Raw genomic sequence first — 26,589 nt, forward strand, 5'->3', positions numbered from 1 at the left:
AGGTTGTGAGCATGGTGGGCCTTACAGGTAATTACAGTTATACTCTTAATTAGTTGCCTCATTTCAGCAAATTGAAGATTTCAGATTTCATTATGGAAAAATGTGAACTCTGTTTCCTCAGTGGAATTTTTTTTAAACTTTCAAATTTATATTTTAAGACAATTATATATTTTAGAACAAGGACCTAGCACTCTAATCACTAAGCTACATATCCTTTAACAAAGTTCTAATTATTATATTCTTGATTTACATATCTGAGATTTGTACAGCTTAAAAAAAATAGTTCTCAAAAACATTTAGTGGTAATATGGAGACTTGTAGCAGAGACAAAACACTGAGGAAGTGACAGTATTTTCCAACAGGAAGTTCTCTGGCAACTACAAGGAAGCTCTGGTAAGTGACGGAATATCCCCCCTCCTACTTGGCCAACATCACTTAAAAAACCCTGCCGGGTCACAAACATCCCATTTTCTGTGCGCACTTAACGTTAACTAATATAAGTCATCAGCTGCAGCATAAATGGAAACTGTTGACCTAAGTGCCAAGCAAATGTTCAGCAGATGAAGATTTATGAGAACATAAGTCCCCTGCTTCCCAAGCCCTGCGCTCTCCTACCTCAGGAAGAGTTAGAGCATCTTGTTGAACATCTTGTCGAGTATGTGTCAGAATCAGAGCCAAAACCTCTACTGTCTTTCCGAGACCCATCTCATCTGCTAGGATTCCACCAAACAACTGCGGCCCCGCACTCGGGTATTCACGGACGATGCTAACAGAGAAAGCAAGAAAGTACATCACAGGAATACAGATAACAACTAAACTGTTCTGACAGAGAACTGGGAGAAATGCATCAAGTCTAACTTCTAAAACTACATTTTAGGGTGCAACAACTCAAATCTCTATTTCTAGAATATAAGAACTGTGATAGTAATAATTAAAACTGCCTGAGATGACAACCAAGACTGTAGAAACAAGAGCAGATTTGGAAAACAGCCATCATTTTTTCTCTTCTAAAATAAAAGGTAGCATATCTTCCTCCTTTCTCTGAGTTTTACAATTTTGAGAATGAAAAAAGAAGGGCAATACTTACTGATTCACTAATTATGGTTAATGATTCCTAAAACTCCTTTATAATAAACATTGACAAATTTAATGAAAAATAGTGACCTATAATATGAAATTGTTACTTAGAATTATAGTCTCTTTAAATATCAATAACTAAGCATCTTAAGTCTCTTGTATAACATTCACTTATTGAAAAATGACAGGTGCTATTAATTCTGTCTATCCAAGCTATAAAGATGTCTAATAAGACTTTAACTTACTATTCCTTCTTGAGGTACTTACTGCCAAGGCTAAAAACATATATGACCAAACTAATATAGGTTTTCATAATATTTATTTTTAATATCAAACACATACCAGCCTGTGTATGGATTGTAGTAGAGTTTCAAACCCTCAGAAGTAATGATCTCTCGCCATAAGAAGTGCAGGGCATTTTCTAAAGAAAAATATACCCATAAGAACAAGTTTTTCTTTGTTTGCTTCTCTGCCAGACAATGACATAAGAATAAAAATAACAGAGAGGATACCCTGGTAAGCAGCATATATACACATAGGAAAGAGGCTAGGATCCTTTTCACTCTTTTCTTCAAATATTATTCTTCAGCTTCCTCTGCTTTATGCAAAAGTATTTTCCAAACAATTTGAAGTACAGAAAATAACAGGATTAACAGGAAAAGAAAACTAATACATATAATCAACTGCTACCCAATAAAGAAAAGTAGCTTTACCTTTTATAAATCCTTCAAACTCAACAGACATATACTAGTAGGATAATATAAATACATTATTCCTAATCCAACCTAGCCTTTTATATGGGTCTAAGAGTGAAAGGAAAGGCTTATTTAACTAAGAAAATCATCTAAAACTGTAACACTAAATTACTGACTTAGTTTCAACCAGAAATATTCCACTATCCTCTCATTTAATATTTTAAGTTGCTTAAACCAACTGACAAATAGGAAGTACGTCTCTACCTACCAGTTAAACAGAAAGTAATTATTTGTTGCCTTCATTAGCGATTAATAGATGAAATAGGATTATAGATACAAGGGTTTAGAATATGGAACAATTAAAAGATAAAAAGCTTTGATTTATGGGAACCATAGGGAACAGAAGAACTACTAAATGACAAATGAGACTTAATGAAATCCAGTCTGTGGACCAAAAAAAGAATGAATTACTGATACAAGGAGCATGGATGACTCTCAGATACATTATGGTAAAAGAGGCCAACTCTCTCCTCCACATTAGAAGTTCCATTTATTGTTTCAAAAGCAGGAAAACTAATTTGTGGTGAGATTGGTTTCCTCCCAAAGAGGTTGAATTCAGTATGAGAACTAACTGAGCTATGAGGGAACATTTTGGGCTGATGAAAATATTTTATATGTCAGCACTGTATAAAGAAATAGACAAAAAAATTTTAAGTCTATTTTATTTAGCCCAAAAGAACCAAAATAATATTTCAATATGTAATCAATACATAAATTATTGATATATTTCACACTTTTTATACTACCTAAAATCTAGTATATTTTAAACTTAAGAGCACATGATTTGGACAAGCCACATTTCAAGTCTGAAGAGCCATCTGTGGCCAGTGGCTACTTCTGGGAAAATTTTTTCTACATCTTATTTGGGTTGCTGGTCACACAGAGGCATAGATTTGTCAAAACTTATCAAACTATGCCTTTAAGATCTGTACTTTTTTTGTATATGTTATATATCAATAAAATTTAAAAATTGTATGTTGGAGAACAAAATAATCCAGTGTATGGGAAACTCTACAGAGCACAATTTCTTCAACACACAAGAGTTTTAAGAAAAAAGAGATGAAAGAGGGATGCTAAAAATCTATGAATTAAAAGAAACTTAAGAGGCAGCAATAAATTCCAATGCCTAGATGTTATCTGGATTCCACTGTAACAAACTGCAAACAAATTCTAAAAGAAAATGGGAGAGGGGTGGGGGAGAAAGGAAGGGAAAGAAGAGAGATTTAGGGATATTAAAGAATTACTGGGTTTTAAAATTCATCCATATATGTATATATTTATATTTGTTTAAAAGAACCCTTATCTTTTAATGAAATATTAACAGATGAAATATGATGTGAAATTATTATTTAAAAATTATTCAGAGTATGGGAGGAAGAGAAGTGGGAATAATATTGGTCATAAATTAATATTTATTTTCTAAAATAGAAAGTTAGAAATAAAGTCTGTTGGCTACAAAAGTATAAGTTGAAACTCATGGGAGGAAAAAGCTATTTATCATGAACTAGAATAAATCAATATAGGAAAAATGAGTAATAGTCATGTAAAAAACTCCTATTATGCCCATACCTTTGGGTTGCATAATAAAGAAGTGGCATAAATGATCCCTTTAACTTACTATTTTTTATGAAAACACTTAATATGTAATGTTTTATTTTGTTATTTACTTTGTGAAGTAAAGACAATAAATGTACACTTAGGAAAATTAGATTAGTCACACACATCTTCCATTTTTGTAAATTTGCTTTTTGTCATTAACATTCAGCATCAAATTGTGAAGTGTCTTACAAATGATGAGCAAGATTTGGACATAATCAGATTCCAAAAACAATTCTCAGTTGGGAAGGCATGTAAAAAATTGCAGACTTTAAAAAAATTCCAAGCAAGACTGGAGAAACCAGTCAAATTCTTTAGGATAAAAGAACTCACAATTGAATTTCTCTAGACTTCAGTTTTTTGGGATTTCTCAGAAAATCATTTTGTTCATAGTAACCCTCGTTCTATCCTCTCTTTTCAATATGATTTGTGTAATGATCAATTCCCCCAACGCCCACCCTGTCCCATGCAATCCCTCTGATCAATCTGTATTTCATAAACATCTTCTACTTGCCATTAGGGGGAGTGCTTCTGAAATGCTCTTGTTGTAGCATCCAATTGACAGCCTCTCTTTGGTATGGTCTCAACACGGGCGTCAGTGCAGGATGCTGGACATCCACTTGAATGGACTGTGTCTCTTGCTGATGTGTTTGCTTCACAAAGTGGTAGAGCTCATCAATGTCCTGTCCCTCTGACTCACTGTCTGAATCTTCCTCATCCTCTTCCAACACATCTGTACATCCAACAACAAGGTACTCAAAACATCTCAATCCAACCTTTATAACTACAGGTACAGCAATTCTTATTTCAAAACATACCAGGCAGCTCTGGGGACTTAACCAGTGTGTTTCGTGACTGGAAGGCCTTACACTTAATACTTCATGCATAAAAAATCTCCCCATCCATCCTTCAAGGTAGTTCAACTGCTACTTTTTCCATAGCATCCCCCTCCCCGAGCCCCAGTTACAATGAATGTGCTCCTCTGTGTTCACGTAATACCCTTATACTTTGGGTACTGCAGTGCAATGTATTGTCTGGTAGTGCAATCATCTATGCGTGGTTGCTCCTTCTACAACGAAGTGCAATGCTCTTTGAGGACAAAGGCGGCCTTTTGTTTTTATAGCTCCCTAGAGCTGGCACATGCTTTGCCCATTGTGGATATTTCACAAACATTTGAGGAGATGAATGTATATACTCTATCTTTTGCAGTTTGTAAAAGAATAATTCATTTTACTTTTAGATCTTTATGTAAAAATTATTCATAGGCAGACATAATTTCTCTAATATGGCAAATACTAAAAAAGGCTTTTAGTAGCAGCTTTAGCCAACTAGGAGTAATTATGTAAATCAGTAATATAAATCTGTAAGAATATCAGATTCATTTGTTGGACACAACTTCCATGTGGAAGATTTGTGCCTACTATATATAACATGAAAAAAAATTCAAAATCTTGAACAAATTAACCCCCTTTAGCTAATAATTTATTTCTGAATTGTTTCAAAAAGGACTATATACTTTTATAAGACACACCTCATATGCTCTAGAATGAAGTGTACCACAAAACACATAATTTACCTTTTTTAATAAAAAATATGCCATGAAAGATTTTTTTTTTTTTTACAGGGACAGAGAGTCAGAGAGAGAGAGAGAGAGAGAGAGAGAGAGAGGACAGACATGAATGGAGAGAGATTAGAAGCATCAATCATTAGTTTTTCATTGGGACACCTTAGTTGTTCATTGATTGCTTTTTCACATGTGCCTTGATCGCAGGCCTTCAGCAGACTGAGTAACTAACCCTTTGCTCGAGCCAGCGTCCCTGGGTCCAAGCTGGTGAGCTTTGCTCAAACCAGATGAGCCTGCGCTCAAGCTGGTGACCTCAGGGTCTTGAACCTGGGTCCTTCACATCCCAGTCCGGTGCTCTATCCACTGCGCCACCACCTGGTCAGGCCCATGCAAGATTTTTAAAACTTTAATGTTTATTTTTATGTTTGGTTATTTCAGATTGTTACTGTAGTTGTATAATTGTAGTTGATAACTAAATAGATGTGTTCCTTTGAAATCCTTTGAAGTTTTACTTTGAAAAGTGCGTACTGTATTCTTTATTTTTTATATTTTTCTTAAGTGAGAAGTTGGGAGGCAGAGAGACAGACTCCTGCATATCCTTGACCGGGATCCACCCGGCATGCCCACTAGGTGGTGATGCTCTGCCCATCTGGGTCCGTTGCTCCACTGCAGCCGGAGCCAGAGCCATCCTCAGTGCCCAGGCCAACTCCCTCCAATAGAGCCTTGGCTGCGGGAGGGAGAGAGAGAGACAGAGAGAAGGGAGACGGGGAAGGGTGGAGAAGAAGATGGTAGCCTCTCCTGTGTGCCCCGGCCGGGAATCGAACCCGGGACTTCCACACGCCAGGCCGACGCTCCACTGAGCCAACTGGCTAAAGCTGCATACTGTATACTTTTTAAAAGGCAAAATAATGGGCCGTAGCCGGTTGGCTCAGCAGTGGAGCATTGGCCTGGCGTGTTGAAGTTCTGGGTTCAATTTGCGGCTGGGGCACACAAGAGAAGTGACCATCCGCTTCTCCACCCCTCCACCCCTCCCCCTCTCTTTCTCTCTATCTCTCTCTTCTGTTCCCACAGCCAAGGCCCCACTGGAGCAAAGTTGGCCCAGGTGCTGAGGACGGCTCCATGGCCTCCGCCACAGGGCTAGAATGACTCCCAACACAACGCCCCAGATGGGCAGAGCATCACCCCGGGGTGGGCATGCTGAGCAGATCCTGGTCAGGCGCATGCAGGAGTCTGTCTGCCACCCCCTGCTTATCACTTTGGGTGGGGGGGGGGTGGAAGGGGAAGGCAAGATAATGAATCTGTCTTAACTTTTAAAAGTATACGTCTTTAAAAGCATTTCTTCCAATTCTGAAGCCAGAGATCATTCTTCCTTTTAAGACTTTAATATGCAAAATGATTTACTTTGATTAGCATTATGAAACTTTACAAAGAATGTCCTGAACAAACAACCTAACAATCAAGCCAGAAACTTATTTTCTAAGTATTTCAGTGTGAAGACTTGCACCTGAAATAATGGTGCCCCACCACGGGCAGGGCTTGAGGAATCTGAGCCGTTTTCCAGTAGTGTTGATGGGCTGCACCAAGCTATCCGCACTCTCCCTTGGGAACCAATGGCGGACACCGGAAGCTGCAGTCCTGACCAAGGATGCAATGCCTTGCCAAGAAATAGTAGCAAAATTAACTGGCCTTTTAAGAAGCAGGCTCTTGACGTTGTCAGACTAAAAAGGAGAGGTGGAACAAAGGCCAACAAAAAACCTCTGGCCACAACAAAGTAAAAACACAGGAATATTATGAAAATTCCAATCAGCTCAGATCCCTTTAGACCAGGGGTCTCAAACTCAACTCAGCATGTGGGCCGCAGAGCAAGATCACAGCCGTTCAGCGGGCCGCACTAGGTCTACAAAAGGCAACTGTTACGCAACACTTTTCAGTGTCACAAAACAACCAGAAACTGTAGTTCGTGGATTAGTCGGCGGGTCGCAAAAAATTGTTTGGAGGGCCGCATGCGGCCCGCGGGCCACGAGTTTGAGACCTCTGCTTTAGACTCTGCCTATTGACTCTGCAAACATTTCTTGCCCATTTACTCTAAGCTACGCATACTATTAAGCAAATAAGTCCACAAATTATATTAGCGGGGGCATTTCAAAAAAATATAATTTTGTCATACAGAAGAGACTTTACGGAGGTTAATTTTTATTATGGTTTTACTAGCTGTTTTTTTCTGGCTGTTATAAATAGGACTTAGAGCAAAACCCACAACTCTTAAGTAATAGCAATTTTTAAGTTTACTTTAAAAATTACCTGGAATAAAATTGTATAACTTTTCCATCACTTTCTTCATGAGTTGACTGAACTTTTTCATTCTTGAATTTGCATCACTGAAAAAGTCTAATTTTGCTAGGCCATCTTCCAAAAGATAAATTCCAACCTACAAAGAATTAATCAGTACAGAAGTATTTTTAATTGTACTATGCCACACTTTGAGAATATAAGAAAAATATTTTTTACCATCACCACTTTTAAAGATATTCATGGTATTTGCCCCACAAACACCAATTATATATCTATCAAATCTCCCTCACATATTTTCACTTTCAATAACAAATCCATTTCCCAAAAGCAGTACCTACTCTGTGTGATGCACCCTTCAGGTTGCTAGAAAAAAAAAAATACTTCCCTAGCTGGAACCACACCAGGGAGGGTATGAGAGAGCATCAATTCTACTGATCAAGTCAACGGTTTCCAAACGTGACGAGCATCAGAACAATCAGTGACTTTGGCTAATAATACAGATTCACCCAGAAGATTCTGACACATATGCCAGGAGTTAGATTTGGGAATCCCTATTATTACATCAAACACTTCAATGTACAGGAAAACTGAACTTAATTGTTTTATATCTCAATTCTGGTGAAGCAACACAGTATGAAGTTATACAGTCAAATATTGAATATGAATAATAGCATTGGTATTTAGATGCTAAATAAACAGCCAAATAGTTAATCTGTTTTGACGTAAGTGTTCTTATTTGTAGAATGGAAAGAAGCCCACATAACGTAGCCTGGATCAACTTGAAGACGTCCAAATGGCAGATACTCAGGAAGTGGTTTCCTCCCTTTCCCTCTACCACCCGGGCCCCATTTCCTAAGCACTGAGATTCTCCTGTTCTTTCACTCAAGAACAAGACTCCAACCCAGCATTATACAGGAATGTGTGGCAAAGATTACAATTCACTAACATTTTTACCTTGGCCTGTTCACTTAGAGATGGCAGCATTTAAATAGCTATAAAAATCAAGATCGGGGAACACAGAATAGGTCAAAACCTGGATTGTGAGGCAGGTGGACAGAACACAGATACAAATACATGAATTCTTACTTGTTATCGCGGAGCCACAATTTTGATACTCACGATCAACAAAGAAAGAGAAGCTTGGTTGCAGAGTTGCACTGTTTATGGAATGATTAATTATAATCTAATGCTGCTAAATTTTCTCCTTTTCTACGGTCTATTCTGAAACTATAAACAGGGCTAAAATGCAATTGTTTTTTAGTGTGAGAAATGCAGCAGTTTTCATTTGAACAAAAGTGAATTCAACATAGAATTTTTTTCCCTTTCAAGTTTTAGTATGAAGGCATACTGACCTGCATCAAGTTTACAAAGTACATCTACTTACATTATTCCACCTGATTCTCAACACAATTGTATGAGGTAAAAAAGGATGGATATTATTTATATTTGATACAGAAAGAAGCTGCAATTAGAGCATTTTAATGATTCACATAGTTACTTGGCTAGTGAATAGCAGAGCGTGAAATGAATGATAAGTTTATTTATTCATTTACTGAAATCTCTTCAGTATCAGGCGTTTCACTAAGCTGCGAAGGTAAGACTTCATAGTCTAGTGAGGGCGAAGGACCTAAAATGTAAGTGCGCTACAAGTGACCAAGCCAAGTTAAGTGTATGCATCGGGTATGATAGGGAAGAGCATGTTAATACCATCCTGGGAGTTGAAGAAGAGCGCTCCCTAGATAAAGTGAGCTCTGAGCTGAATATTAAAGAATGACCAGGAATTACCTGGTCATATTAGGGAAGAGGAAGAGGACAACCCAGGCAGAAGGAACCAAGAAAGCAAAAGCAAACATGCAGAAAGATGGCATGAAATGTGTAGAAAACAAGTCAACCAGAAATTTCTTGAACCAAATAAAAAGCAGGTTGATAAAAGATGAGGCTGGAGGAGCAGACCAGGGTCTCCCAGAGGAAAGACCAGTATGCCAGGTTATGCTCAATTCTGCAGGCAGTAAATAATAAAATTCCACCTGCATTTCATATTAAACTCTTCCAGGGACAAAGTAGATGGAGGAGTTGAAAGGCAAGCAGGGAAATGGTTCAAGGATTGCAATTGGAGGAGGAAGAGATCACAAGGACTAAGACAAATCAGTAGGAGTAGAGCTGCAGGGAAGGAACCAGGAGGATAGCCTTGAAAAAATTTAGCCTGAAAATAATTAGCTACAATAGTCATCCCCAACCTTTTTTGGGCCACGGTCCGGTTTAATGTCAGAAAATATTTTCACGAACCGGCCTTTAGGGTGGGACGGATAAATGTATCACGTGACCGAGACAAGCATCAAGAGTGAGTCTTAGATGGATATAATAGAGGGAATCTGGTCATTTTTAAAAAATAAAACATCGTTCAGACTTAAATATAAATAAAACGAAAAGAAAGTAAGTTATTTATTCTTTCTCTGTGGACCAGTACTGGTCCGTGGCCCGGGGGTTGGGGACCACTGAGCAACAATATAGATATGTATAATTCATAGTTATTGAAAGTCCAAAATAAAGTATACTTTCAAACTTAATAAGAGGTTTGTTGCTGGCGTTTCAGATCTTCTATCTTAGGTAACTTTAGAAAGGACTACCCAAGGCAGAAGACCCTTAAAAGACACCATAGAAACTGGGTACCTTAATAATGTGATCTCCTTCTGGTTTCTGGTGAAGCTTTATTTTTCTCTTCTTCTGCAGCCAGCCCAAATCTTCTAACAGTTCACCACTGAAGGATGATTCCACTAGAATGCCCTTGACACAAACACTGATTGGCTCACTGAGTCCTTTTTTCTGTTTATCTACATCTGTGCATTCTGAATGGAAATAGATCAGGAACTGATTGCTGGACTCTGAACTCATCAGTGTAAAACTTCTTTCAGAACAATCTTCCACTAAACTCTGTTCGGGAAGAAGCTGAAGAGTGAACTCGCCTAGAAACGCTTTCCAAGAATTATCAAAGTGACAGGGAGAAATCACAATATTCAGCTTCACAGATGAGCGGGAAAGGCTGTCACCAGTCTCTTCTTTATCGACTGATTCTGAGTTGCTCACTGCCCCTGCATACCTTCTTCTACCTCTGGGAGCCACTTCCTCCTTCCCACAGTCCTCCAGGATGACGCAAATGGCAGAGGAGGTGTCAGAGCCGGAGGACGGGTGCTCGTCGTCAGTGAGCACCTCGTCCCTTCTGTCCTCGTGCATATTCCAACGCAGCTGCTGCTGCTTCTCCTCGTCGACCCTGACTGGGGGGGCCCGTTTCCGTCGGCTGCTCATTTTTCACTTTCTCTTGGTTGGGAAACGTGAACTCTAGAAGACAAATGCAACAGTAGGCATTCCAAGAGATAATTTTAGTATTAAAGTGCCCCCAGATGAGAAATTCAGCATAAACTAATTGTCCACATACACATAACATGAAACCGTCAGAGATACAAAAAGCAATGAATAAATGTGTTAAATAAGTCAATACTGACCATATAAAATAAATTCTAAAACTACATTTACCAAGCAGCATGGCAGCAAATTTCTCAAATATCCTGGAAATGCATTTTAGTAACATGTAAACTCATATCGTCACTACAGAATTTCAAATGTTTTAAAATCCCAAATGGTTATCAAAGCTTCACTTGATCCTTACATAGCTTAAAAATCCCTAAACATGTATCTTCTCTTTCAAAAGAGGAAGCTAAAAATGTGGAAATATATTTCTTTTTTTGTGGATTAACAGATAAAATGGATAAGAAGGATAGTTGGGCAAGGCATAAGGTGGTGATGGCAACCAGGGAAAATAAATCAGACTAAATAAACGAATCAAGGCCCTGGCCAGTTGGCTCAGTGGTAGTGTTGGCCCGGTGTGTGGATGTCTCTGGTTTGATTCCTAGTCACAGAACACAGGAGAAGCGACCATCTGCTTCTCCATTCCCTTTTTCCCTCTCTCTCTTAGTCTTTCTCTCTTTCCCTCCCGTAGCATCAGCCCTGGGCACTGAGAATGGCTCCATGGAGCCTTCACCTCAGGTGCTAAAAATAGCTCAGTTGTGAGCACCACCCCAGATGGGCAGAGCATTAGCCCCAGATGGGGGTTGCTAGGTGGATCCCAGTTGAGGCACATGTGGGAGTCTATCTGTCCTCCTCTCACTTGGAAAAGAAAAAAAAAATCAATCAATCAATCAATAAGAGAATAAAAAGAAAAGGTATGGAAAAGAAAAGTTTCCTATCTCAAAAGAGAGAACTGGTCTGAAGGCAGCTTATATGAGGTAGGCCCCAAAGTACACTTTTTCCAAAATAATAGCCAATTTCTACACAAAACAGAGTAGCTCACAGAGATTAAGTCATAAAGTAATAATGATGTTGGTACTTATTTTGACCTATCCCAGCCATGTAGCTGAAAAAGAAAAAAAGAAGTGTATAATCAATTGAAAATTGGCTTCAAGCACAGTTTAAGAAATACTTTCTACAATTAATTCCACTTCTGAATAAAGTCCAATCAATAGGGATTGCTGCACCCCCATTATATATTCAACACTGCTATATTTTAGGAAAGGATATGAAAGAAGTGTAAGTCAAACCACGGTCATTAATTCAGTATCAACAATAAATTTTGTTTTTGTTTCTTCAATCTGAGTACATAGAGCAGCCTACATCCCTCTACCCCCACCCCTAATTACTATGCTCCAAATCTAGGAGAAAATGGGAAATGTGTTTTAAACAAACAATTCAGAAACACATAGTCCTATTTAACCCTTTGAGTAGTGAGTTCTTTTCATGCTCGCTGACCCCCGGGAGTGAGTTTTTTTGTTGTTTTTTTTAAAAAAATGAAACTAGTTCCAGTTAGTTTTATTAACTTAAAATCATGTTTGATAACCAATTTATGGAAACAAGAAGAACATACATTTGCCTGCATGCCTTTACTGCTCCAGTTCAAAGTTTAAAGATGTACGTGTATGATCATACTCTGGACAGGAGGCACAAGGACGTACATGACGTTTGTACTACTCAAATGGTTAAAACTACAATAACAGCAACAACCAAAAAAAAAAAAAAAAAAGGCCATCAGGGAAAATCTCAGTTGAGAAACTCCTAGGAATTCCTAAAAACGCCAGGGAATCAGACTGAACAGGTATGTGGTGGTATGAATTAGCACCAAAGATGGGAGCATCACCCAGAGGGCTTCCATGAGCAGTGGGGACAGAGCTGACCGTAGGACCCAAAGTGGGCCCAGGGCTACAAACAGAGATAATAATGGAGCAACAAAGTGGGAACTGGCAAGGCAGCTGTGGTGGGGTATCTATGTTCTGGGAAAACAGTGCCTGAACTGGAAAGATATCCATTGTTACTGAGTCCAGAAGAAAAAGCACAGGACAATGGACTCTGCCTATAGAGAGGTTTCCCCCATTATCACTGAAGGGAATAGGAAGCAAGTCCCAGCAGCTCCTTCTGATCCTTCTCTTTGGCAAACTGTACAAGCCAAAACAATGAAAGTGAAACAGGAATCTCAATTGCAAAGATGAGCGCACAATCAACTATCAAACATTAAGGGAGCTTCACCAGGAAAATAAATCAACACAGAAAGCTTTCACCCAAGGAAACAGATGAAGCAATCTATACAATCAACATCATCACACACTCAGGGACGTAACATACTGTTATTTGAGACAGGATTTGTATGTGGAATATATAAAGAACTCTTGCAAAACAGTAGTAAGACAAAAAGCCTTAAATAAAATGAACAAAAATTTTTAAAAAATCAGCAAAGATGATGTGCAAGTAGCAATTAAGCATATGAAAATATTTTGGCCCTCATTAGTCATCAAGGAAATGCAAACTCAACCCACAAACTACTATTAGAGATTATACGTCCATGCCCTGGTGGATGGCTCAGCTGGTTAGAGCACTGTCTGGAAGTAAAGGGCTCCTGGAGGGTTTCCAGGTCACGGGCACATATAGGAACAGTTTGATGTTGCTGTCTCTCTCTCTCCTTCTCTCACTGAAATCAGTCAATTAATACAAAGAAATTATATATCCACTAGACTGGTTAAAATGAAAGACTGAACTCAACCATAATTAAACTCCATATATTCCAACAGGAAAACTTGGTCAATTTCTTATAAAAGTAAATATAGACTTTCTGCAGAGCCTCATTTTCCCACTCATAGGCATTTATTAAAGAAAAATATAAACACAGATTCACAAAAGAGACTTAAAACTTGAATGTTAAAAACACTCTTATTATTCAAAGTCCTAAATTGGAAAAATCCAAATGTCCATCATCCAGTAAATAAACACATGAAAAACAACTCTATGATTAAACTACTGTTACAACATACAACAACATGGATAAAGTTTAAAGCATTATGCTAAGTAAAGTAAGCCAGACATGTAACTACTACATCTTGTATGATTCGATTTACATTAATTCTTGAAAAGCAAATACCTAGTGATAGAAAGCAGATTAGTGGTTACCTGCAGCCAGGAAATGGGAAGAGGTGATTAACAGCCAAGGAGCAGGGCAGAAAACTTTGGGGTGACAAAAATGATTTACTGCTAATTACATGATTGTATGCATTTGTGACAACTCATCAAATTGTTGAATTTAATTATATGGAAATTATACCTTAATAAAGGATTTAAAAAGCAAAAACAATAACAAAAAAAAACAGATACAGGGATTTAAAATGTATAAGAGAATATTAAGAATGGCTTTACTCTAATAAACTTGAAATGTAGATAAAAGGGGTAGTTTTACCTATAAAATATAAATGAATTAAAACTGGTTCAAGAAATAGAAAAATCTAAGAAATAACCATAAAGGAAACTGAGGGAGTATTATTCACCTGCCTAAACTCTACCTCACTTCCTTGCTTTTGCTGACAGAATCTTTCCCTTATTTAGGAAGGGTGGTTATTGTTTCTGTTGATGTTGTCCCATAAGGTTGCTGCTAGCTGCAGGTGGCTATTTTAAGTAAGATTAAATATTATAAACTCAGATCCTCAGTCTCAGTAGCCACACTCTGAAGTACTCAATAGCCATGTGTGACTAATGGCTACTGCTTAAGCAGTACAAATATAGAACATTCTCCAAAGTACCAAAAATCTATTAAAAATGCTGGTCTATGTCAATCATGAGAAGCCCATTCCCTAGCCAGGCTGGGTTCATGAGTATGCAGGTAGATAGATTATAATCAATCTCTGACTACAGGTACTGTAAAGTATACATGGTAACAGAAATTCAGCACATAGCGAACGGTAGTTGCTATTATCAACATACTGAGAATACTATAAACTATATTTTACAATAACCAAATTTAATGTGGCAGGATGGCAGAGCATAGATCAGACCGTCTCAAACTTGACTGCACATTAGGATCACCTGTGGAAACTTTAAAAAATTCTAATGCCCAGGTACTACCCCAACCAATTAAACCAGAACTGAGCATGCATTTATTAAAAAAAAACAAACCCCAAATCCAAAAAACCTTGATTTGGTTGATTCTTTTCCCATAGGATCTCCATCCAGGGATAAACTACTCAATAACCATAACGTAAATTAGAAGCTAACAAGCCAAATTCTGGTATATCTCTAATCATATTCTAAATCCTTCTGGTTTTCTTCACACCATATAAATCCCACCTTTGATGGATCTACTTCCTCCTTCTTAAAAAGCAATGTTAGTGTAAAACATGATTAAATGCGGTTTTCTATATGGACTGAATGAACTTTTACTGACCTGCATTTAAATGTAAATTCCTTTTGCCTGGAATGCTCTTTCACACTTTTTCTGTCAGTGCCCTAATCTTCCCTTAAACCCCTCCAAGATCAGGCCCGCTGAGTTAAGGGCCTCTCCTCCTAGATCCCAACTGCTACATTGCTCCCCAACCGTTTGACTATGAACTACTTGAAAGCTGGGCAGGAGGAACAGTATCCTATTCAGCATTGTACCTTCAATGCCAAGTCAGTGCCAGGATGGAAGTGATACACAAAATAAGGTGAAACAAAGATCTTGAACTCCATGAATACCCTCCCTTTTTTAAAGGACCTAACAGTACTTTACTCACATTTCTTTTTGGACAAGAGTCTCTTAACCACATTCTAGAAGACTGCAGGTAATGTGAAACTATTCTTTACTATTTCTGGCCCAGAATTAGATAGACAAAACTGACCGACCCTGTCTCTTTAACAGAAAACAGAGATGGCTAAAAAAACAAAAATCTTAAGTAAGACAAAAAAAAGGAATATCAATTAAACTTAAATTCAGATCCCCCCCCCTATCAAATTATAATCCCTCATTAAAATACACAAATCCTGAATTACAACAAATCGATGGTCGACCTGGGTTTAGATGTTGAGGGCAAAGGAATGTACCTTTGCTACGTGTATAGATCCAAGGTGAACCCTATATAAGTAAAGCCCAATCACTACTGATGACTAAAAAGCTACCACAATCTTCTGTTGTGATAACTCCAGCAGGATGAGAGAATTTTCATCTGTTGAACCCTAACGTGTGTTAGTCATACAAACTTGAAAAACGCCTTCATAAGCAGCTTTTCTCCCCGAATCCTTCTAGCCTGAACACTTCATAAAAGTTTTTCTTAAATAATTCTGTAAATATAATTCTTTTAAGCTGAGCATAAATAAAATATGAATGTCACTGCTTCTCTCAGAAGTAAATTACAATATTTTATTCTCCACTTCCAGCTTCTTGGCTCACTGGTCCTGCAAAGCTCTACCCAGTAAAGGCGCACTTAGCCTACTGCGGCTCACTACTGTTCCGTTTCCAGCATGGTTACCGAATAGAAACCAACTAGCCTTTCTGGTGACAGTACCGACACCAGGGATCATTTCTATTCATGGAAATTCTATCATTCCTGCTATTACCCGACAGAATTAAAAATCAATGTATAGACTAAAAAATTATTTTATGTTGTTCGTTGAGAGCCTCAAATTAATTTTTAAAAAAGGTGGAAAACACCAAATATCTAAAATTTATACTTGGTGCCTAATGTCAAGTCACTGGGTAAAAAAGGCACAAGCTTAATAGTCATTACTTAATAATACTGCATATCTGACAGCGACCATCAATCATTAGATAACATATCTCTGTTCATAAAGCTGGCAACTACCACAGAGTAAAAATACACAACGTGCGAGCGTGGTTCTGGATGCGAAGGTAATTAATCAGCCTCCGAGGGTAACTGAGAACTTTCAGACTAACTTAGAAGCCTCGGCCGCCCCCCTTTGACTCCTCGCCTACCAAGAAGCCAGGCGGCTGACCAGTTCCAGCCTCCAGGGGGATGCGCCTTCGGCGAACGGTGACCCACCCACTCCGCTGGCTTCCGAAAGACCCAAAAGCAGTTCGGGGAGTCGGAGCAGGGTTGTCAGCGCCCAGTCGCTCCCAGCAGGCCGAGCAATCAAGCGACCACGAGGCCGAGGACCGCGACAAAAGCCCCTCGGACGCTCAAGCAAAACCTCGCAGGCGCAGGCCCCCCGGGGAGAAGCACGGCCTCCTTTCCCACGACTCCACCTCCTCCCGGGGAAGCGGTCGCGGCCCAGCGGCCCAGCGGCCCGCACGGCTGGGGCCGGGAAGGGCCGGGAAGGGCCGGGAAGACTCGCGCGGCGGCTCCCTCTTAGCCCTGTAGCTTCCGCGGGTGCAGAGCGACCGAGTCCTCCTTCCTCGGAGCCTCCGTCTCTATCTAGAGATGTCTTCCATACTCGAACTCTGACCCCTGACCCTCCGCCACCCGAGCGCCTACCTACAAGGCTTCTCCAAGCCTCTTGAGACTCTTTGCACCAAGGCCCTATAATGTCCCCGCAAGTCACCAGGCACGCAGGCGTCACACACCCAACATCCGCTGAAGGTGGACACGCGCGCTTTAGGCCGGCGTGTCGAGTTCCCCGGGGAGCCAGAAACCACAGCGTCTAGCTGCCGGGGGCGCGCTGGACCGTGGGGTCAAAGTGTACGCGCACGTCGAGTTGCCCCGCCCCCTTCCCCTGGCCGTGGCTTCCAGAACCACTTCTACGCAAGTCCACGGGATGAACGACTGCGACAGGCTACAGTTGGAGTCTCGCGGTAGCTCTGTCCACAACAGTAGAAGTCACAGGATTGGCTGGAACCTCCAAGGAGGAGGTGGGCTCTAAGCAAATGTAAATATAGGCGGCTCTCCCAGCTGAAGGGGCGGGACCCGCCTTAAAGCGAGTGCCGGCAACCTTTCGGCGCTTTAATAATGAAGATAGTAGAGACTAGAAACGCACTTTTGTTTTATTGCTTCTAGAAGACTGGCACTAGTTAGAGTCTGATGAAACTTATCTCCCTCTACAGTATTATTTTAAAAGACTTTCCAGTGTAATGTGAGTAAATATTTTAAGTGGAGAGAAGAACTACAGGTATTGTGCTGAAGGTGGCCCTCATTTCTTCCTTTTCTTCACTGAGAGTTAGCCGCTTTCTCATGGAGGTAGGATGAAGCTTAGTTCTCTTCGGATAACTCTGATGAGAGGCGTCAGCGCCAAGAGCCTGTAAAATAACCCCCAGGAACTAGCGCGTGCTCAGTGGTTAGTGCGTCCCTGCTAAGCACGCGGCGTCCTGCTTGCAGGGGCGTCTGGCAGGTGCGATCGCAGAAGCACTAAAGTAAGTTTCTGCCGAAAGGAGCTTATGTTGTAGTTGCAGAGACAGTCCAGAGTGGGTCCCTATCCTTCTTTGTATGGAACTTCATCACAGACCTCTGAGATACAGTAGTTTGAAAGAAGCTATTTACATAAACAAAACGCTGTAAAATCCGATGCAAATCGGTTATTCTATCCCAGGCTTCAAGAAGCAAGTTGAAAAAGTGCTAATGTTGGAGCAATGGGCAAGCCGAGTCCCTCCTTTATTGGAGAACCTATCATTTTACTAAGTACATGGCATAATGGAACCTTTCTTTTGGAAATGTAATTTGAAACTCAATATCTAAATGCATAGTGTGCTGTAAAACGTTATCTTTGATAGTTTTATGTCATTTCTCACCATTGGAGCAGAGATTTAAACTTATAGTTTGCGTCAGGCTGGGGGCGGGCCAGAGGTGGATTTAACCAGCGTGCGCCCTGGGCTCGGACTTCTGAAGGGCCCTGCAAAACGCCAACTTTACACTTTTTTCTAATGACACCAAGTTTGGTTTCATATGTGCATTTTTTACATTAATAATACATAATAATTTTTATTTAAAAATGTGGTTAACATGTATTTTTTATTTTCCCTGTCTCTCTCTCTCTCTTTTTTTTTTTTTTTTAAGGGGCCCAATATTTTCCTCTGTACCCCGGGCCTCAACCGACCTTAATCCGCCTCTGGGACTGGCAGAAATATTAAACAAAAAAATAAGTGTAGCATTATTTTCTCTTTGTTCACCGTGACTGGTATAATTAAGCTCTATAGACATAATTATTCTTATCCTGTGTGAAATATTAAACTACAATATTAAACTGTGTTTGGAGATGTAATTTTAACTATAAAGAGGGACTTCTACACAATATCATTCAGCAGTTACAATTAAACGAAATTCTTCTCTTAAATTTCCAATGGTATGTTCAATCCTGTAATTACAAAGTGCCCTGTATATTCTTTGAAATATTTTTCTGTGTAGTAGTGTTTTCCAATATTAGAATCACTAGAGCTAATTTCAGGAGGAAAAAAAAAAAAAGTTCTTCTTTGCACCTTAGCTTTCTGGAAGCTCCCATCTGTGAAATACTTGTTTACCCCTGACAACACCGAGTTCCTCCACCTATTAGATGCTAAAGATCTAATAGCATTCCATAAATGGGAGTTAATTTTGGATTTGAACCAATCAGTGAAGTAGTTTGTTCAGAGAGTTCAACTGCTCCTTCTTGAAGCTATAAATTTGATGACAGGCTACTTGCTTCCTTGTGTGGTCTCACTAGACCAAGGCTACAGATCCAGTTCCTTTTGGAGACACTTAGCTTTATTCTAGCTATAGCCCTAACTCAGGTCATCTATTTTACAAATAAATGTTGTAAATTATCTTCAGGGAGAAGAACTGGTTGAGAGGAAGTAAATGAGTTAATACAAATTTAAGTGCCTTTGGGGGCAGAAACAGTATTATTAATGATTTATGAAAACTTTATGTTTTGCAAAGCCATTTAATGGTTACATTTTTTATTCATACAATGACAATATTAGATATTCAAAATTTTCATTTTACAGGAGAAATATGAGACCCAGAGAAATTTAGTGACTTGCAACAGTTTAGCTCTAAGAGAACAGGAAGACCTACAATTCCTCTTGACTCCTCTGTCTAGGTGGTTGCCTTTTATCATAAAGTCATGTTCTCTATCAAAAATAAACAGTGTTTCACCAACCTTCCTAGGTTGACATTAGAAAAATGATGACCCAAGGTTGTGTATATCAACAATAAGATCGTTCAGGGCCAGTATTATATTTTCCTTACAAAAATCATTAATAAAATTGCTTGAGAATTTATTCTATATTCCACTATGCCTGCTTTCTAGAAGTGAGTTTGTTGGCCACTCAGTATAATCAAGGCTTTCCAAAGATGAATCTCTGTTGTCGTTTCCTCCACCCCCAAACTGTTGAGGACTGCTTTCCCTCCTCCTGACAAGTTGAAAATATGAGGGTTAAAATCACTATTCCAGAATGAATTACAGGGTCCAAATCTATTGTTAAACTGTGTGTAGTAGTCACAGAGAGTGAGAGGAAGAAACATGGTCTTTGAAAATTGGTGCTGGCAAATGTAATCAGCTGTGCTGAAAGGGAGGGTGTGGTTCAAACATGAAATGTTCCCAGAGGGACTGGGCATGCTTTGCTATAGCACGAGCAGGATTACAGATTACATTAGGATGAGGAGGTGTGCAACATGAATACAAACCTTTGTCTTTAGACTGTCACAGTTTTTCCTCAGGTTGGCTAAGGATAGGTTTATTACCTTTTAATTTAATTTGTCCTTGGTGATTTGCAGGTCGGATTTATTTCAAAGCCCAGAGTTTGTTATGTTCCCCTTGCTGCACGTTAACACTGCAGACTGAAAACTCAGCGTGTTCCTTATGCCTGTCATAATTTGTAAAGCAAAATTTGTGATATGTACTCAGCATACTGCATCAAACATGAACTTATGACATGAGAAGGGAGTTCACCATTTTTTTCTAAGTGTGTGTTTTGGATGTTAGCAAAACAATGTTTACAAATAAGGCGAAAGCAAAGATAAGGTTGTAGCTGAATCTATTGGGTAAGGAAAGAGGTGAGATTATACTCAATACTTATCAATGAAGATAACATAATCTGTATCATTGGTCCCCTTCTCAGCCCCTCCCTTCTCTCTATTCCAAAATTTTACTTTTTCTAATGGAATATTGTTTTCCAACTAATTTTGTGAATATTGCCTCTTTAGTATTAAGGAATAGGAATTTGTAGATAAGTCTTTTGATGCTTATGCCTTACTCAATATTTATTATGCAGTTTTGAGAAAAATACAAGTAAATTTAAATAATGTTTCAGGGGTCTCATGTCATTTTAATGTACAAAAATAGTGATGTAACAATTTCAAAATTAATTTAAAATCTCAAGAAATCTTGGTCATACTAGTGTTAGCATAAAATGATGCTTGCCAGAGAATAAAGAACCTTCCCAAAGCTTCCATTCACTAGAAGGGCAGCTCTATGCTCAAACTTCAGCATCTGTCTATTGGTTAGGTCAGTTCTTAGAACAATGACAAAATTAGATCCCAATTTAACTTTCTTCAAACCCTGTTAAACTTTCAAATTCTTGTTTGGGCCCTTAAATAAACTTAAATACTTAAATACTACATACTAGTACTATATAATGATCAATTATGTCCATATGCCATAACATCCCATCTTGATTATTTGTTCTGGAGAAATGATTTTCAAAATCCAAACTAAACCAAACCATTCAACATTCCCAGATAATTCTAGTGAGTTCAATTCAAAGACAGATGTTTGGAGCCACCTGAGTAGATGATCTCCAAATTATGACCTAATAATTAAAAAAATCAGTGGTTAAAAATAAGCTAATATAAATCTAGCCAATATTTTCTATAGCAACAATATTATAAACCAGGCTGCAATCTTGGAAACCCATTTCTGCGCCTTAAAAAGAACAAAGTTATCTTCACAAAAAATGAACTCAAGTGGACTGCAGACCTAAATGTAAAATGTAAAACCCCTAGATCAGGGGTCCCCAAACTACGGCCCGCGGGCCACATGCGGCCCCCTGAGACCATTTATCCGGCCCCCCGCTGCACTTCCAGAAGGGGCACCTCTTTCATTGGTGGTCAATGAGAGGAGCATAGTTCCCATTGAAATACTGGTCAGTTTGTTGATTTAAATTTACTTGTTCTTTATTTTAAATATTGTATTTGTTCCCATTTTGTTTTTTTACTTTAAAATAAGATATGTGCAGTGTGCATAGGAATTTGTTCATAGTTTTTTTATGGTCTGGCCCTCCGACGGTCTGAGGGTCAGTGAACTGGCCCCCTGTGTAAAAAGTTTGGGGACCCCTGCCCTAGATGATAACATAGGAGAAAACCTAGATGGCCTTGGGTATAGTGATGACATTTTATGTACAACAACAAAGGCATGATCCTTGAATGAAATAATTGATAGGTTGGACTTCATTGAAATTAAATCTTCTGCTCTGTAAAATAACTCAACAACATCAAAGGAATTATAAAAAAAGTCACAGACTGGGTGAAAATATTTGCAGAAGACATACCTGATAAAAGGCTGTAACTAAAATAAGGAGTTAAGAAATACACAAGCCCTGGCCGGTTGGCTCAGCGGTAGAGCGTCGGCCTAGCGTGCGGAGGACCCGGGTTCGATTTCCGGACAGGGCACATAGGAGAAGTGCCCATTTGCTTCTCCACCCCTCCGCCGCGCCTTCCTCTCTGTCTCTCTCTTCCCCTCCCGCAGCCAAGGCTCCATTGGAGCAAAGATGGCCCGGGCGCTGGGGATGGCTCTGTGGCCTCTGCCCCAGGCGCTAGAGTGGCTCTGGTCGCAACATGGCGACACCCAGGAGGGTCGCAACATGGCGACGCCCAGGATGGGCAGAGCATCGCCCCCTGGTGGGCAGAACGTCGCCCCCTGGTGGGCGTGCCGGGTGGATCCCGGTCGGGCGCATGCGGGAGTCTGTCTGACTGTCTCTCCCTGTTTCCAGCTTCAGAAAAATGCAAAAAAAAAAAGAAAGAAATACACAAGACAAAAAAAATGTAATAAAAACATAAAATGTGCTAGGGAGAGAGCAAAAAGGTGAAGCTTTAGAATGCAATCAAACTTAAGTTCTCATTAACTTAAAATGGACTATTAGAGATTATATTATATTATATTATATATTATATTATATTATATTATATTATATTATATTATATATTATATTATATTATATGTAAGCCACAAAGTAAAAACCTATAGCAGATACACAAAGATAAAGAGAGAGGAATCTAAGCATACCACTGAAGAAAATCATGAAGTCACATAGGAAAAGAGCAAAAAAAGAAAAAAAGAAAAATAGCTGTAAAACAGTTAACAAAATGGTAATAAATACTTATCAAAAATTATTTTAGGCCCTGGCCGGTTGGCTCAGCAGTAGAGCGTCAGCCTGGTGTGCGGGGGACCCGGGTTCGATTCCCGGCCAGGGCACATAGGAGAGGCACCCATCTGCTTCTCCACCCCCTCCCCTCCTTCCTCTCTGTCTCTCTCTTCCCCTCCCGCAGCCAAGGCTCCATTGGAGCAAAGATGGCCTGGGCTCTGGGGATGGCTCCTTGGCCTCTGCCCCAGGCGCTGGAGTGGCTCTGGTCGCAGCAGAGCAATGCCCCGGAGGGGCAGAGCATTGCCCCCTGGTGGGCAGAGCGTCGCCCCTGGTGGGCATGTGGGGTGGATCCTGGTAGGGCGCATGCAGGAGTCTGTCTGACTGTCTCTCCCTGTTTCCAGCTTCAGAAAAAAAAAAAACACACACACACACACACACAAAAAAAATTATTTTAAATGTAAATGGATTAAATTCTCCAGTAAAAAGACATAATGTGGCTGAATGGATAAAATATAAACAAACAAGAAGTCCCATTTGTATAATGCCTAGCAGGAACTCAGTTTAGATGTAAGGAGACACACAGACTAAAAGTGAAGGGGTAGAAAAAGATATTCTTTGCAATTATAGATCAAAAGAAAACTGAGGTAACTATATTTATAACAGTTAAAATAGACTTTAAAACAAAGACTATAATAAGAGACATAAAAGAGTATCACATAATGATAAAGGGACCAGTCCAACAAAGGAATATAACATTTGTAAATAATTATATACCCCAATATAGGAGCACCTGAATATATAAAACAAATATTATATACCTAAAAGAAGAAATGGACAGAAAACAATAACAGAATGGGTATTATATATTTCACTTATATTAATGCATAGATCATCCAGACACAAAAAATAAAGAAATATCATCCTTAAATGACATGTTAGATCAAATAGACTTAGCAACTATGTAGAGAACATTTCATCCCAAAGCAACAGAATACACATTCTTTTCAACTGCACATGGAGCATTTTTCAGAATAGGTCATATGTGAAGCCACAAAACAAGTCTTAATATATTTAAGAAAATTGAAATCATATCAAACATCTTTTCTGAACACAAAGTGAAACTAGAAATCAATTAAAAGAAGAAAACTGAAAAATTTGCAAATATGTGGAGATTAAACAACGTGCTTCTGCACAATTAATTGATGAAAAAAATTAAATGAGAAGTAAAAATACATTGAGACAAATGAAATTGGAAACACAACATACCAAAATTTATGGGATGCATCAAAAGTAGTTCTAAGAGAGAAGTTTATAGCAGTAAATGCCTACAAAATCTCAAATAAACAACAATGGATAAATAATATAGAATAATAGAATAAATAAGTTATAATTATATAATAATCTCAATAGATACAAAACATCTTTTGACAAAATTAACATCTATACATGATTAAAGCTCTCTCTCTCTCTCAAAAAATAAAAAAGGGTATGGAAGGAACTTACCTTAACTCAATAAAGCTATATATGAAAAGCCCATAGCTAACATCTTATCCAAGGAGGAGAAACTGAAAGCTTTCTTTTGAAGATATGGTACAATGCAAGAATGCCTACCCTCACTACTTCTAGACAACATTGTTCTAGGAAGTCCTAACCAGAGCAATGAGACAAGAAAAAAAAACACAAATAAAAAGCAGTTAAATTAGAAAGAGGTAAATAAAAAGGTAAAACTATGTCTGTTTGAAGGTACATGATTAATGATGTAGAAAAAAGACTCAAAAACAACAAAAAACTGTTAGAGTTAAAAAATAAATTCAATATAATTGAAGGATAGAAAATTAACATACAGAAATCAGTTATTTCTATCTACAAACAACCAACTATACCAAAAAGAAATTAATAAAGCAATTGCAAGGCCCTGGCCGGTTGGCTCAGTGGTAGAGCGTTGGCCTGGCATGCAGGAGTCCCGGGTTCATTCCCGGCCAAGGCACACAGAAGAAGCGCCCATCTGCTTCTCCACCCATCCCCCTTTCCTTCCTCTCTGGCTCTCTCTTTCCCTCCCGCAGCCAAGGCTCCATTGGAGCAAAGTTGGCCCAGGCGATGAGGATGGCTCTGTGGCCTCTGCCTCAGGTGTTAGAATGGCGCTCTGGTTGCAACAGAGCAATGCCCCAGATGGGCAGAGCATCGCCCCCGGTGGGCATGCTGGGTGGATCCCTGTTGGGTCCATGCGAGAGTCTGTCTGACTGCCTCCCCATTTCCAACTTCAGAAAAATACAAAAAAAACAAAAACAAAAAAAAACCCCAAACCAATTGCATTCACAATAGTAGCAAAAAGAATTAACTACTTGGGAGTAAACTTAACCAAAGAGGTAAAAGACTTATACATTGAAAATTATAAAACATTGATGAAACAAATCAATGGATAAATGGAAAAACATTCTGTGTTCATGGAGAAGAATTTACAATGTTAAAATGTCCATATTACCAAACACAGTCTAGAGATTCAATGCAAGCCCTATCAAAATCCCAATGGCATTCTTTTTTCTTTCTTTTTTTATTATTAAATTTAATGCAGTGACATTGATAAATCAGGGTACATATATTAACAGAAAACATCTCCAGATTATTTTGACATTTGATTATGCTGCATACCCCTCACCCAAAGTCAAATTGTCTTCCGCCACCTTCTGTCTGGTTCTCTTTGTGCCCCTCCCCTCCCCCCACCCCCTCTCTCTCCTTCCTCGCCCCATCCCCCCCACCCGCCACCCCCGTTACCATCGCATTCTTGTCCGTGTCTCTGAGTCTCATTTTTATGTCCTATCTATGTGTGGATTCATATAGTTCTTAGTTTTTTCTGCTTTACTTATTTCAATCCGTATAATGTTATGAAGGTCTATCCATGTTATTGTAAATAATCCGATGTCATCATTTCTAATGGCTGAGTAGTATTCCATAGTGTATATGTACCAAAGTTTTTTAATCCACTCGTCCTCTGATGGACACTTGGGTTGTTTCCAGATCTTCACTATTGTGAATAATGCTGCCACAAACATGGGGGGTGCATTTCTCCTTTTGGAGCCGTTCTATGTTGTTCTTGGAGTATATTCCTAAAAGTGGGATAGCTGGGTCAAAAGGCAGTTCGATTTTCAATATTTTGAGGAATCTCCGTACTGTTTTCCACAGAGGCTGCACCAGTCTGCATTCCCACCAGCAGTACAGGAGGGTTCCCTTTTCTCCACATCCTCGCCGGCACTTATTCTGTGTTGTTTTGTTGATGAGCGCCATTCTGACTGGTGTGAGGTGATATCTCATTGTGGTTTTAATTTGCATTTCTCTAATGATTAGTGATGTTGAGCATTTTTTCATATTGGCCATCTGTATGTCCTCTTTGGAGAATTGTCTATTCATTTCTTTTCCCCATTTTTTGATTGGATTGTTTGTCTTCCTGGTGTTGAGATTTACAAGTTCTTTATAAATTTTGGTTATTAACCCCTTATCAGATGTATTGTCAAATATGTTCTCCCATTGTGCAGTTTGTCTTTTTATTCTGTTCTTATTGTCTTTAGCTGTGCAAAAGCTTTTTAGTTTGATATAGTCCCATTTGTTTATCCTTTTATTTCCCTTGCCCATGGAGATAAATCAGCAAATATATCACTGTGAGAAAGGTCGGAGAGCTTACTGCCTATATTTTCTTCTGAGATGCTTATGGTTTTACAACTTACGTTTAAGTCTTTTATCCA

General features: G+C 39.0%; 1 protein-coding gene across 4 annotated transcripts in view; it reads right to left on the minus strand.

Annotated features, from left to right (window-relative positions):
• SHPRH (SNF2 histone linker PHD RING helicase) overlaps positions 1–17,264 on the minus strand; it is a 92,464-nt gene extending 75,200 nt beyond the window's left edge. For 2 of the 4 annotated variants that reach the window (XM_066248496.1, XM_066248493.1), the window contains exons 1-6: positions 17,058–17,241; positions 9,955–10,620; positions 7,294–7,420; positions 3,943–4,161; positions 1,420–1,498; positions 616–766 (exon numbers count right to left, since the gene is read on the minus strand). In XM_066248496.1, coding sequence (XP_066104593.1) covers positions 616–766; positions 1,420–1,498; positions 3,943–4,161; positions 7,294–7,420; positions 9,955–10,587 — 1,209 coding nt within the window. In that variant the 5' untranslated portion in view covers positions 10,588–10,620; positions 17,058–17,241. Of the gene's footprint in view, positions 1–615; positions 767–1,419; positions 1,499–3,942; positions 4,162–7,293; positions 7,421–9,954; positions 10,621–16,558; positions 16,825–17,057 lie in introns of those variants that run through there. The other 2 variants (XM_066248494.1, XM_066248495.1) reach the window with 2 other exon arrangements.
• Positions 17,265–26,589: the final 9,325 nt, after the last annotated feature.

Source organism: Saccopteryx bilineata, chromosome 12 (genome assembly GCF_036850765.1).
Source record: "Saccopteryx bilineata isolate mSacBil1 chromosome 12, mSacBil1_pri_phased_curated, whole genome shotgun sequence".
Classification (NCBI taxonomy): domain Eukaryota; kingdom Metazoa; phylum Chordata; class Mammalia; order Chiroptera; family Emballonuridae; genus Saccopteryx; species Saccopteryx bilineata.